General features: G+C 40.2%; 1 protein-coding gene across 1 annotated transcript; it reads left to right on the plus strand.

Moving 5' to 3' along the window:
• Positions 1 to 7769: 7769 nt before the first annotated feature.
• Positions 7770 to 10628, plus strand: LOC311209341 (uncharacterized protein; the record flags this gene model as incomplete). The annotated part of the gene is made up of 4 exons (XM_084286617.1): positions 7770 to 7907; positions 8017 to 8055; positions 9607 to 9744; positions 10521 to 10628. The coding sequence occupies 4 exons, from the start codon at positions 7770 to 7772 to the stop codon at positions 10626 to 10628; spliced, it is 423 nt and encodes a 140-aa protein (XP_084142743.1).
• Positions 10629 to 14924: the final 4296 nt, after the last annotated feature.

The raw sequence follows: 14924 nt of genomic DNA on the forward strand, positions 1-14924 counted from the left end.
GCATTGAAGAAAGCACCCTCACCTCTCACTCTGAAGTGTCCTTAGCCCTTAAATGGCCTCTCCGGGCCCCCAATGAAAACAAGTACAGTTCCAGCATCACCTTAGCATTTAAGAGCTGGTTTACATCAGGAGTGCAACATCTTCAGAAAAGATCTCCGCAACAGAACCGAGGATTCGTGTCACTTTCACTCTGCAGTTCCTTCCTATCGCGCTGCACCAGTAATAGTTAACCCACAGTGACACCACTCAAGAACAATGCTCTGATTTAATTTCCTTTCTTCACAATACCTCCCATTTTGCTTTCCTTGGTTTTAAACAGAGAAATACACAACGTCTATGTCCAGAACGCACACTTCTTGCTGGAAACCATAAAGAACAGGAGCCTGAAGGACCTACTCAGCTTCCCACCCATACGCCGACAAAGTCAGTGGGCCAGACTCCCAGAGCTGTGTCTCACCAGCAGTGCGTTTGTAGCAGTCTCTACTATTTTTCACCTACAAGGAAGTGTGAAACAAAACTAGCAGAGGTTAACACTTGTATTGCTTTGTGGGTGTATCAGGAACACTGTCTGCAGATTTCTGCGTGTACATCTAACTAAATGAAAACTGGTAATTAAGTTTTGATATTGGCAAAACGTTGTGTGCAGACAGCTCTTGCAAAATTTGGATCCAAAAGGAGCAAACAAACAGGATTGATCATTCTTGTAAACTCAGTCTTGCAACTACCCTGAATTTTACCATAAAATGGAAATATTCACTCTGAAGTCCATAATCTTAATACTTCTACTTTCTGAAAAAGAGATTTTTTTCCCCATCACTATTCTTCACATTGTGATGTCCTAACTGCATCATATTTACAGTGGCCAACAATTAAAGCAGAAAAATTATGAATGGGCAACCACTACCCCATACCTTTATCTGGCTTTTTAGTTATTTCACATTCTTGTTCTAAAAATTTGTAGATCAATTCTTACACCAACAATTATGTATGCCTCATACATATTTTAGCATGTTGGCTTGAAAGTCACCACCCTCGTGTGACCAAAAAAAAAAAAAAAGCTCATCTAAAAGAGGTCAATAAAGATCTGTTGGCCATAATACATGGATGTGGAACCCATTGGTTGGATCATTAGTTGGTACCATCAATGTTCATGTAAAAAAGCCAACATAAAGCCACACAGCACGACACTTGTAACTGGCTACTGCTTAGGCTTCAAATGACACTCTGAACCTGATGGTCCAGCTAGTTTTTCCATCCACTCTCCAACCCACATCTCCACAATCTCTCAAGGCTATCAACAGCAACTGTACTCTCTGAAGTTGAAATAAGCAACATTCACTGCTTCACACACAGAACCCGTCAGCTCATTACAGAATGCAGTCAAACTTGGGCAAATCTGTGCTGGCGCAGTCACCTTCTTGTCCTTCAGTTCTCCAAAGCCTTGCTCTGTAACTTCCCCAGCGACTGTGGTGACACTGAACAGCCTCTGCTTCTTCAGATTCTTCCCCTCACCCTTTGCTTTTTGTTGTTGCTCTTGCTTTTTACTAGTCAAGGGATATCCACAATCACCATTGTCTTTGGCTGTATTTCATATACTGACAGAAACTAACACTGCTACTCACAGGAAATCTGGTAATGGTGAGTTATGTCAAATACTCCACATTAGGTAAAATTTGCTTCAGCAAGTTCAAACAGAGATGGTCCTCAACACTTCAAGAGGAGCTTTCTCTCTAGGAACCCCATCATCAGCATTCAAGAGGCTTATGGGGCAGAAACAATGACTTGTGCAGAAAAAAATGGACTGAGTAGACATGTATGGTAAGACACCACTTCTCTAAAATGACAGTCAGGCCACACAGCTAGCTCCAAGGGAGATTTATGACCACCCAAATTAGCACAGGGGAGAGCCCTATACTATGAGATCTCTCTAAGCTGTTAGGGAGCATGCACTTAGCCAATGCTGACGGTGGTGGTGGTGAGCAGTAAGGCTCTCTTACGTCCTTCACCTAAAACCTTTAACTAAAGCCACATCTATCAGGCAAATGCAACCAAGACAAGACTTCTGGCTTGCACTTTATTCTGAAACAGTGGGTACTTGCCCTAATAAGGGATGCCATTCATCTAGCTAAAACCACTATTCTTCTAATCTAATATGGCAACTTCTTGCTTCTTATTTTAACTCCTGCTCCACGTGTCCCTGTCACACAAGCCATCCAACGGATACCTTCCTGCATCCTTTATATATCAGTGAAGATGTTACCATATGCAGTAATCAATCAGCAAAATTAATGCTATAATCCTATGAGAATCAAGCAATAAATGAAAATAATTTAAGGATTTCTCCTGCCTTTTCTTACCTTTTCTTATAAACACAGTCATCAACTCACTCCTGTAAATACTAACACTTTATGGAATTCCTTGCATTTATCTGAAAACTGTCATACTTGTATTATCTACTAAAAACGTGCTGCAGCACAGAGATGCAGATTCCTGTCTGTAACTGATATTGCCATGGTTGTTCTTGCTCAACAAGAGATACAGCAGCCGCCTCTTTAATTCTTTAGAGATGTTGAGTTTTAGGATCACATGGACTTCGGAAGCAAGTGCTCCATCCTACAGGGCATACTAAACCCTCACACTTCAGTGCTATTCATTTTAAGCTTCTGTTCTTTCGTTATTGCCGTTAGCTCTTTATATAGTATCAATTCTCTATTTCTTAAAGGCCGGTGGGGTTGTGAGGCTCTGCTATGGCTTGATTGAAGAGAAAAACTGAGGAAAGGCTGAAGAAGGAAAGAAAGGGCTACCTCCTTTGGCTGGCTTAAAATCAAATGAAGAACTGCTACTCATCCCTTTATTCAAATCTTCACTTTGACATGTGTCCATGCATATCCCTACTAACAGAATACGAAAGGGGTTATTGCATACAACTGTGAGATCTGTAAACAGAGTATGACCTCTACTATTTCAGATTCTATAAAAGGGGGCTAGAAAACATGAAGAGAGAGTTAAATCAACAGCCTGTGGTCACAGGTTGATGGTTAACACCTTCATAAGAGGTATGAACTCTGTTGTGGTTCCTAGAACTCTTATTGACAGTAATACTGTAAAAGCATGCCACTGCAGTAGGAGTCTGAAAAACTCCTGCACACGAACTAAAACAGAGCAAACAAGCCAAACGCAATGACTCTAGCTGCATACAGCTTTGTTCTGGTGATGGAGAAAGGAGGCAAGCACCTTGATGAACAAGATGTCTAATACCTCAATGAAACCACAACTTCTCCCCAGAATTCACCAGTCATCAGGTTTGTAAGGAAAAAATATGAAAAAAATGCAAGCTTTCAGTTCAAAAAGACACGCGAAAAAAAAAGCGCGCCAAAACTGAGAAGTCAGATCCTATGTAAAATCTTTTCCAGTCTTTGAAGTTGTGCAGCGAAAAGGTTTACTCAGTGTGATCATTATTTCATTTACTTTAATTTCTAAAAAAAGAAAATGAGTCTTTATTCTTTATGTTAGGCGCAAGTACTACAAAAAGTATAAACAATCCACTACACCAGCAAGACATAAACGTTCTTCTTTCCCAGCTCCCTCGATCCACAAATATGCTTCCCTTTAACATATCTGCATTACTGCTAATTCATCTTCTTTAACATTTAGGTAAGGCTTTTGACACGTTCCTTGAAGCTTTTTCATCATTATTTTACAGTGGTTTTAAATGTCATACCATAATGTTGTTTTAGTGTATCAATATTTTATTTAGAGAGACAATGAGATATAAATCAACCAACCTTTCATAACTGGGCATTAAAAACAAAACGAAAGAAACATGCCCTGACATGGTCACCAGTATCTGCCCCTGCTCCTTTTTTAAGGCAGGATTTTGAAGTCCAGCAGTGGCAGCACTACTGTATCTTGTATGATTCCAAGGCAAGTTTCTGTTAAAATACAATCAACCCTGCAATGAAGCAGAGAGGGCTGTATAAGTCACTATACCTCTGAATAAAACCCCAGGTAACTCCTTGCCCAAGAGAATGTAAGAGCTCAGATGGAATGGAATTACTGAAATCTGACCAATGCAGAAAGTCCAACACCATCCACAGAGGAAAATCGGTGTATTTAGGAGTTTCGGGACATCATCATATTCTTACCTAAAACAGCTATCCACTTTTGACAGTATATGAGCAGTTACCATACACTGACCTACCGGTTTGTAATAATCTGGAAGCCAGCACTGAAATGAAAAATATGGAAGCAAAACAGACTTCATTTAAAAAGGCATACAGAGAGTAGGAACAAGGACAGACAGCCTGGGTTGGGTACAGAGACACTGCCTGAGTAGCCAGGGATAACATTAGGAAAGCCAAATCCTGTTCGGAATTAAAGTTAGCCAGGGACATCAAGGGCGTTAGGAAAGGGTTCCACAGGCACATCACTGATAAAAGGAAGATGAGGGGAAGAACCTGGGGGGGCTGGTGGATGAGAAGCCAAACATGAGCCAGCAATGTGCACTTGCAGCCCACAAAGCCAACCATACCCTGGGCTGCATCAAAAGCTGAGAGGCCAGCAGGGTGAGGGAGGTGACTGCCCCCTCTGCTCTGCTCTGCTCTCCTGAGACCCCACCTCAAGTCCTGCGCCCAGCTCTGGGGCCCCCAGCACGAGAAGGACAGGGAGCCGCTGGAGAGAGTCCAGAGGAGGGCCCTGAAGATGATCAGAAGAGGTGCTCCAGCTCTTTATGAAGACAGGTAGCAAGATCTTGGGATGTTCAGCCTGGAGAAGAGAAGTCTCTGGGGAGACCTTATAGAGACCTTCCTGTACCTAAAGGGGGCCTAAAGGAAAGCTGGGGAGGGACTCTTGTCAGGTGGCGTAGGGATAGGACAAGAAGTAATGGCTTTGAACTGTACAAAGGTAGGTTTAGATTTGATATAAGGAGGAAATTCTTCACACAGAGGGTGGTGAGGCAGTGGCATGGGTTGCCCAGAGAAGCTGTGGATGCCTCATCCCTGGAGATGTTCAAGGCCAGGCTGGATGGGGCTTTGAGCAGCCTTGTCTGGTGGGAGGTGTCCCTGCCCATGGGGTTGGAATTAGATGGGTCTTTGAGGTCCCTCTCATCCCAAGCCATTCTATTATTCTATGATAAAAAACAAAAAGCAGTTTTGGACAAAAAGTAGTAATATGACTGAGAATTACTGGGAGGTCCAAACCATTAGGTCAGCATCTCAGTGACACACAGCAGACCACAGCTGACTTAACCTCGGTGAGTGCCACGGCCACAAACGTTCTGCCGTTGTCCCTGTGGATTCCTTATGACTACTTGTGGTCAGATTGGGTTGTCTTGCACGTACGAACTGAAGACAGAATAGTCTCTAGGAGTGATCTAATTACTTTGGAAAATACTTCGCTAGCACATTGAAGATTAAAACTTCTACGCAGGACAGATTCCCAAAACTTAAGGAATAACACAGACACGAAGCTGTGTGTTAACATTAACTGAGTGTGTGTTGCTCCGGAGGTTACCCATATAATCTACATTATTTCCCCCTCGCAGAGGGCATCTGATAAAAACGGTCAAAACAAGACCTGTTGCTTTCTCCTTCTGGACCACAAAGCCTACAGCAAAAGGTTAAGGGAAAATTAATCACTCAACCAAAGTGAAAACTCCTGTGTGGGGGCAATTTATTGAATACTGCATATTCAGATCTTTTAAGTTCTCCATGACTTGCAGAAGAAAACAGTAAAACGCTAGGAAAATACAGCAATAACCTAAAGCTGGTTGGGCTGTGATTTCAGCACTGATGCAAAACCAAATAGTCCAGCACAAAGGAAGTGCTTGGAGTAACCTCTACCCTGAACTAGAGTAAAAGCTAACCCAGAGATGCTTCAGATTCAGAATCTCAAGTTCTGCTATTCCAAATGTATTTCCATGCAATACTTTATAAAAAAGGGGACAAATCTCTGTAATTTTATAGAAGTGACATAGCAAAGACTGAATAGCATTGAAAACAGTGAGCAGTAATTGTAATTTAATTACCAAAAAGAATTTGTTTTGTGCCCAGTACTGAAGTACTTCTTAACGCTTCAGACTGCCAAAACACATTAACTTAAACAAACAACTAAAACCCTCCAATAAACTGACCTAACTTTACAAGCACTCTGGAGGAAAGTTCACAACCTACTGCTCAGCAGCTGAGCTCTGCAGCCGTAACCCGTTTGAAATCAGTTGCTATCAAGAATAAATACAAGAGACAAAAGATAAAGTGCCAGGAAAGGTTGCAAACTGCATGTCTACTACATATTGCAAGCTACAACAGCTACTAAGACTTCCGTGTGACTGTATTCTTTAAATGCTTGTACTTATTTCAAAACCAGGAAATGAAGATTGAGTTCTCCAGGAGCTGGGATCATACTGCTAATTAACGCCAGGTTAATGGTCTGCAGACAGTTACACAGACACTAAGAAAAAGGATTACAGTCACGGACTGTACCTAACCCAAGCAGCAGCATATTCTAACTGGCGTTGGACAGAACTGCCTTCCTCCCCAACACACACATATTACACGGTCAGCACCTACAGAAGAGGTTCCCACATACAGTTTTATATGCGACAGACGATGAAGCAGTCACCCACCCAGACTTCCTCATCCTGAACGCTACAAAGCAGACCCACAGTAGGGTACAAAACCCAAATTTATCCCACGTGGCTTCAGCAGCAAAATGCATGAAGCAGAAGCAATGTGTGTTCACATAATGTTACAGACTTTTGGGCAGCAGGGGGAGCATTTGGCTCAGAACTGCACTCAGTGAAGAAAACGATCTATTTTAAACATTGCTCACAGCATTCCCAAGATTATCGGGCAGCAGTGCTTTGAATCAGGAAAGAGACACAGTCCAGCAGTATTGTGCAAGAGTCCAATGTCAAATGACTGCTGACTCTCAACTTCAGTACTGCAGCATGCACCATCAAATGCAGTGGGTTGGCTATCATGAAGAAAATTGGTAAATATATTTAAAAGCAGTGCATTTTCATTTTAACCTAGAGAGAGGGGAAAAGTACACACGAGGAAAAACAAAAAGCATTAAGATATACAAGAAGAGAAGACTTGGTTTAACGTCCCAAAATAAAGAATCCTGCTGGAGGTTTTTTTTCATACACATTTTCTAGGGGATCGCATGAAGACTGACCCATGCATCTCAGCTTACGCTGACTGTCTTTGCAGAAGATGACAGGTAAAACCACCTTCAAACAGGAAGCCAACTTTCTTCCTGTTGTTTAATCAACAATTACTAAAATGAGACTGTTTCTTTCTTCTGCACTTCAGCTATGCCCCAGGATTTGTGGAAGGCCAAATACATACAGATAAACAACGTGCAGAATCTGCAGAACATTTTGTGTGCCAGTAGAGTGCTCTATGGCTTATTCTATGGGGGAGTGGGACAGCACATGAGGGAAAAAGTGTTTCATGCAGAAAGCACAAAGAGACTGCCAAAAGTGAGTGTGGGCTTCTCTTTCCCCAATGAATGTAGGTAAAATCCCTCTTGCTTTAAAAAAATTCCAAAGTGTCATCAGGGGAGGAAAAACAAAAGTAATGATTCTTGCCATACAGGTAAAGCATATGAAAAAATGTGTAATAAAACCTCTTTTACATGACGCCCCCATCTTTTTCCCTCCAGAAAGTAGAGTATAAATACACTAAACAGCCTAATGACAACATATCAGCTCTCATTACATATCACAACTGAAATACTAGCACAGAGACAACCAGAACACTGACAAGATGTGCAAAGTACTCATCTTCAGCTGCCTTTCAGTACTAATGCTTATGACTACAGCTTATGGAGCACCTCTATCAGAGAAAGACAACACTCTTACAACTTTAATAAAAGATTTAGAAAACCTGGGAACAAGCATGAATGTAAGTGGATGGATTTCCTGTATTAATTCTTTACTATTTGTCTTTTCTACTTATTTTTGTCTATTAACTTTGTTCACAAAAATTAACTTTTTTCCCCTCTTCTCTACAGGGGATTGATCTTGAGCTCTACACACCAAATGACACAAAGGTGAGTTCAAGCTTTCTGTCTTCAGGACTGCTAAGAAATGGCTATTTTGAAGTTATGTGTTATTGAATTAGACCAAAGTAATTCACTTATCAGAAGACCCGATACAAAAGACAAATTTGAGCTGTCTGAACTTTGTGTGCGGATAGCATAAGCTAACCTAGAAGTACTGGGCACAAGGATAGCAGGCTAACCTAGAAGACATTTCTGCTTTTGATTTGTATTCTCAAATATTAACAGGCTAGCGTACAGTATTATCTTCTTGGTCTGTAAAATACGTAACACTAAATTATTTGTATTACATTCATTTTGCTTAATGCACACAAAAAATATTCTATCAATCATTTAAATGTATTATATTTGCAGGAGGCAATCTAGTTGTATCAATACTAACCCAAGAACAATTTTGAAAAAAAAAATAGACTTAGAAATGGTTTAAATATTTATATGAAATACTCATATTTTATTGAAGTGAGATGCAGAGATATTAGTAGGTTCTGTTTAAGAAGATACAAATCTTGTATATCCCATCAATAATGAAACTCAGTTATGCTCTACCTAATTCTTTTCAGGAGCAAAACTTAACCACCCCAGCTTAGATATATTTAGCTGTACATTCACGTTTTATGGTATTCACTTAATACCTAAGACTTAGTTCCACAAGAAAACTGTCATCGTGGTTGCATTTTTTTTCTAAAATATCGCGCCTCTGAGTACAACAGCATTCTAAGTAGAGCTGGACTACCTAACTATTCACCATCAACAGGCTGCTGATCTGTACTGATTTTCTGATATAGCGTGCAAGTATACCAATTCATCCTCATGCAAGTTAACTACTTTGACCCTCCAATTAAACTTTTAATCCAACAGAATTTTCACTTAACAGTAATTTCGTTTGAGTAAAGATTTAAAGCCAGATTCTGCAACCACTTCCTCATCTGAGTCATTTTTCTCATATTCTGGCAAGATCAAGATGTAACTATCTCAGAGCTCCAGTGCTCAAACGCAAATGTATGAGGCTGATTAATAACTTATAAGAGTGCATGAAACAGCTTTTAAAAGTGATGTGTAAAGACACTTACCCAGATTCAAAAGTGAGATCGGATACAACTAGAGAGAGCAACCAGAGTGCAGTGACTGAAGATGGCGCTAAAAAGGTTACTGTAAAGCTTGAGAGGTTTTACTATTAATTAACCCTTTTCCTTAAGACGTGATTTCCACACAACTGGGAATAAGTCTCAGTTTCGGAACTAATATAGCAGCTTCATATTCTCATAAGATACTCCAATGTTCAAAATGTCCTGCAAAGATTGTCCACATATCAGAAGCTACAACAATATAACACAGAACTAAGGCCACAGGTAGAACCTTAAAAACATGATTTTGAGGGGAAAAAATGAAATATACATTTTATAAAAAGCAGCCTAATTCCTCATACAAGGATAAGAATGTGCAATTAAAAAATAATAATAATTAAAAAAAAAAAAACAAACACAAATTCAGTTGTCCTCAGAAACAATTTTACATATCTTTTGATTTTGATGACTGTTTTAGGAGTGCAGCTGGCAAACTCTGCAATGTTACTTGAAAGAAATAGTCACCTTGGAGGAAGAAATTGAAGATGAGGATGCAATTGAAGATGAGAACGTATCTAGTGTTCGGAATATCAAAATGAATCTCCAAAAACTTACGGTAGGTAACCTTTTTACCTAGTTACAAAACAAAACAAACAACAAACAAACAAAACCACGTTTTAGTGCTAGTGAAAAGCAACATTAGAGTCAGCATTTTTATGCCTCGAGGTTTGTGTGTTATGGTTTCTAGAGCGTTCAGGATTTTGTATAAAAATATTATAATGTTAGACTATTTGACACCATCTATTGACGTAATACTCCAACACAGTAAAGCAGGTTTGAGCCGTAGTAATTATGCAAGTCAACATTTTAAAAAATAGGAAATTTGTTTTCTTTGCTGAATCGTGTAAGGCACCTCATGCTTACAAAAGCTTGTTTTTAGAAGGGTAACACTTATTTACATAAGCCATGGCTTAGAAAACCATGCCATAAATTTATGGCTTTAAAGGACCCAAAAGTAAATGTAAAACAAATAATACAGAAGTACACTTTGATAAACTACATATATAAACTCCATGGCTAAGAGATCCTTGTATCACTCCAGAACTCCTCAGGCTAGAAATTAAGATTTGCATCTGCTACAGTATTTATCATAGGAACTGCATGTGTTTAGCTTTTAATATTTTTACATTTACAAGAATCTCCCTTATAAGCAGCGTCCTTCATTGTACCATCCCTTAACAGCTGCCCACTGAAAAAAAAAAACCCTCCTGAAATATTAAGGGTTTTCTTTCTTCTTAAAAGAGAAATTTAGCATACAAAAATTGACATATCATTGTCAAAAACAGCCGATAACATAGCTACCACCAATCAACAAAAATATCTGTATTGCAGGACCTAATTCCCCCAGGAACGGGATGCAATATCTGTGAAGCTAATGCCAACAACTTCCCTGAATTTCGCCGAGAGCTGACCAACTTCCTGAGATCTATGCTAAAATAAGCAGATGACCATTTCTATTTTTACTGCTATGTTATTTATTTAACTATTTAATTACAAATAATTTATATATTTTACCCTGGGGCTACCTAACTTGCTGTCCACTTTGGGACCACTGTATGCTCTTAGTGTGGGTGATAACGTGTCTGTTCTAAGATCACATTTGATCCTTTTATGTAAGCCCTACGGGCTCAAAACATATGTTGTTAAACTAATTTGTTCTCGCTTTGTCAATAAACCTAAAATGTCAACTATTTATTGAAAGAATTGTTAAAAGTTACTTGTAGATGATATTTAATAAATTTCAGTAACCTATAAAAATATGTTTAGAGTCTTCTTTGTTAAATGATATTGTCTTTCATTGGTGACTCACTAATCTGCTTTTTCTTAAAAAGAGAATTTTTAAAAATAACATTATTGATATATGTGTTCACATACCATACTCAAAACAGGACACCTGCAGACAATCCAAGACTTTCCAACTTTTTAGAAGTGATATAAAATACCAGTTTATGCTGGCATACAGCATGAGGTGTAGCATGGAAAAACAGAATAAAAAGTATCAAATTCCTAAAAAAAAAAAAAAGGGGGGAGAGAGAGAGAGAGAGAAAGAGAGAGAGAGAAAGAACCTCCAAGCTCTAAACTTCTTTGTTACTTGTTCTACTTAGCCACACAGTCTTTCTGCTATATTTTTTGCAGGACACATCTCTCATTGTTGCAAGGAAAATCTGTGGTACTCAAAAATCTCCAGACACAGAGCAACGTTACTAAAACAGTAGAGCACCTGAAGTCACAGCTATACAAGTAACTTAGGTGCCAGCATCCCCAAATGCTTACATTGCCAATTCTTTCCAGCCATGACTGACATAACATTGATAATTAATATATAAATCCAAGTGAACATATACCACATTCATTATTCACAAAAATCTTCTTCTGGAACCTCAGAAATGTGCTTACTTGAAATGAAGATGGAGTCAGTCATGTGACACTAAGTTTTATGCAGAAGGAGACTAAGAAGAGCATCTTTTACAATCCAAAAACCACCATGACATGCTAACAATGCAAATTGTAATGGATGAAAGTAAGCCGTACTACAACAGTTATCATTTTATCATTTAGTCTTTGATGTGTTTTGCTGGTGGGTGTGGTATGGCGTATTTCGAGTCATACTTAAAAACAGACTAACAATGGAAAAAACAGCAGCTTTCTTGAGTGCTGCAAATAGAAAATAAACCTTAATGATAGCTTTCTGCCAAAAGTTGGAAAATACTTACAGAGTTGATATCTGTTGCTCTACTTAACTTCTCTTCCCACAGTCAAGTGCTTTGTCCCCACCCACAAGGACTCTGAAAAGCAAAATACTGTCAGTCATCCTAGCCACAAACAGATCAGCTCCACCCTCTTCTCAATCAGATGCTTTCCAAATGACAGCCTGCAATAACAGTAAGACCTAAATACTGCAAGACGCAGAACATAAGAAAATAAGCAAGAAATTTGTAACAAATTCTTTCTCCTTTGTCAACCCTTATAGAACACTAGCTTTTTTTACACACTTTCCTTTTTTACATGATAAAATCTTAAAAGCAGCATGCAAAAAAAAAAAAATCTCTAAAATTAAGCGGGACAACATTAAAAAACACAGTAAGCACTGAGCCTATGAGACAGCATTAAAGAGAGCCTAGTCTTAAAAACACATGTAAGAACGTAAGAGTGATCTACACAATACTACTGATGGACTACTGAATACTACTAACAATTATAGGGAGCAGAGGCTGGCACCTCCTTCTGTGCTTCCTTCCCCTTCTCAGGAGGTGCAGAGGGCAGGGAGGTCGCCTCTTCTCCAGGCTGGGCACCCCATGTGTCCTAAGCCTCCCCTGATCTCTTCCCGCTGAGCTGCTCCCCAGCCACTCATCTCCCCGTCCGTACCAGTGTCTGGCAATACTCAACCCTGTAATACACAATAAATGTTTGTTCATTGTCTTTTGTATTATAAAAACAAGGAGTTCCGTTTGAGGAGCGGGAGTTGCGAAAGCTCCCTGCTGAAGTAAGGAGCTGTATAATACTTGGCTAGACACTATGAAAATTCTTTTGCTTAATGTGACAAAAAAGAGAGCCCCCTCCCCTTCTCTCCTTCTGCATCTCAGTAGCCTCTTTTGTTCAAAGACACTGCTGCAAAGCTCATGTAACCATCTCCTGAGAAGTTGTTAAACTAGGGTATCAACATCCTGCTTTCCTGTCTCACGCTGGGCCAACATGACCAAATAAAAAAAGAAGTTGAACCACAATGCGGAGGAAGACTACGGCCTTCGTCTTCACGACTACCAGAGGGACAGAGACGACCCTCTAGCAACAGTGCGCGCAGTCGCAGAATATACCAGGATGTGCTGCGTAATCCCGGAATTACCAAGAGAATTACAAAAAGAGAATTACCCAGAATTACAAAAAGGGATCCTGGCGGGGGTGAGGTGTGCGCCGTTGGCGGAGCCGAGACTCTCCGGCCACCCAGCGCTGTTTTGCTTGCTGTTGCTTACTCATTAAATTCCTTTCTATTATTAATGCAATGCTCTCTGAAAATTAATTAAGGGGGCAATTTATAACAAATTTGGTGCCGTGACTCGGATGAAGGCAATCTGATTGAAAGACCTTTGGAGGGGGCGCCCTGCTGATTTCAGCGGCCTTTGCTAGGATTACTTTCATTCAAACCCTTCACTGACGAACCCTAAATTCGGCAGCAAGCAAATAAAGTCAGCAACCCCTAGTAATCTTTGTGCACGAAGCCTGAACGAAGACTCAGGAGTGAGTAAGTATAGGCCGGTGATCCGTTCGGTTGGGGTTGGGTATCCTGGAGCGTGTCGCTGTGAGACGTCCAGCAGGACGAAGCGAGTGCGGACCCCTCGGTAGTGCGGTTCCCACATCCTGCAAGGGACTGGGCCATGAAAAGGGGGAAGCGATTCGTGCGTGTGTGCGTGAAGGCACTCCGGAAGATGGGACAGAAGAAGAGTAAACCTTCTGGTCCCATGGGTGGGGTAACGTCTGATGTTAGGTTACCCCGGGATTAATGATTAAAAACTGGGAGGATTCCCCTTTTAGGTGGGGAAGGAATAAAGTAAAAACGATACATTATTGTGTTGAAGTTTGGGGTGGTAAACAGATTCGAGGAGACCACCTTTACTGGCCCGTATTTGGGTCCTTTGAAGATTGGGTTTGCCAGGCCCTAAATATTTATGTAAACTCTAAGAAACCTTTTAGTTTGGAAGAAAGTGAATATGCACATTTGTGGATCAGCTCGGAAACTCGAGCCAATTTATATCCTCTAAAAGAAAAAGGAGGGGATGGGAGGCACAAGAAAAACTGAGAATTAGTGATCCCAGCCCCACTGCCTCCCTATATTCCACCACCCCCACCTGCAGCCCCTCCGACTCCCGGGCTTCCTAATCCGCAACCCCGGGGAGACTCTGATAGCGACTCCGACTCTAGCGCTCAGGGACCAGTGACTAGGAATATGTGGCCATCCCCATTAATTCCGGGGACGTCTGAGATTTTAAGAAAGAGACAGTAGGAGGGTAAGCGAGCTTTAATGGCAACTGGCACAATGTTTGCAGCTGCTGAGCTGGAAACATTAATTCTAACTGGAATAATAACTGTACGTTGTATATTGTATATATAAAAGCCCGTGCATTTTTGTTAAAATGTTCTTTTATACATATGTTAATATGAAAATATGTAAATATAAGAACTGCCATTCAGGTGTATGTCTAAGGGAACAAAATTTGCCCAGGCATATTATCAGCTCATCAGGTTTAAATGTCCTCAGTGTAACTGTCTACAGGCAGTTAATTTACAGTGGTCTGATTTTACTTGTGTATCTATATATTGTGGATTTTGGAGGGATTGGGATTGACTAGTAAAGAGCTTCTAGGAAAACGGTGGAATATTAACCACTGTAGATTACAATAGGAAAAGTTCAAAGCAAAGAAATCCTGAGGAAAAGCCCCCTAGGATGTATACTAACACATTGGAGGGATATAGTGGGGTGAGAGGGTACAGAGTAAAAGAACCCTTATCAAATATTTTAATCAGTGGTGGCCACTTTATAAACTAGAGGATGGAGCGAAGTGGCCCCTAAATGGAACTATTAATTATAACACCATATTACAGTCAATGTTGTTTTTGTGGAAAGAAGGAAAACAGGATGAAATGTTGTATATTGATGTTGTTTCAGCATCTTGGAGGGAAAAGGTACGGAATTAAGTTGGCCCCTGACTGAGCCTTTGACGTTGGCATTAGAAAAGTAAA

This window comes from Netta rufina (genome assembly GCF_964035555.1).
Source record: "Netta rufina genome assembly, chromosome: 4".
Taxonomy (NCBI): domain Eukaryota; kingdom Metazoa; phylum Chordata; class Aves; order Anseriformes; family Anatidae; genus Netta; species Netta rufina.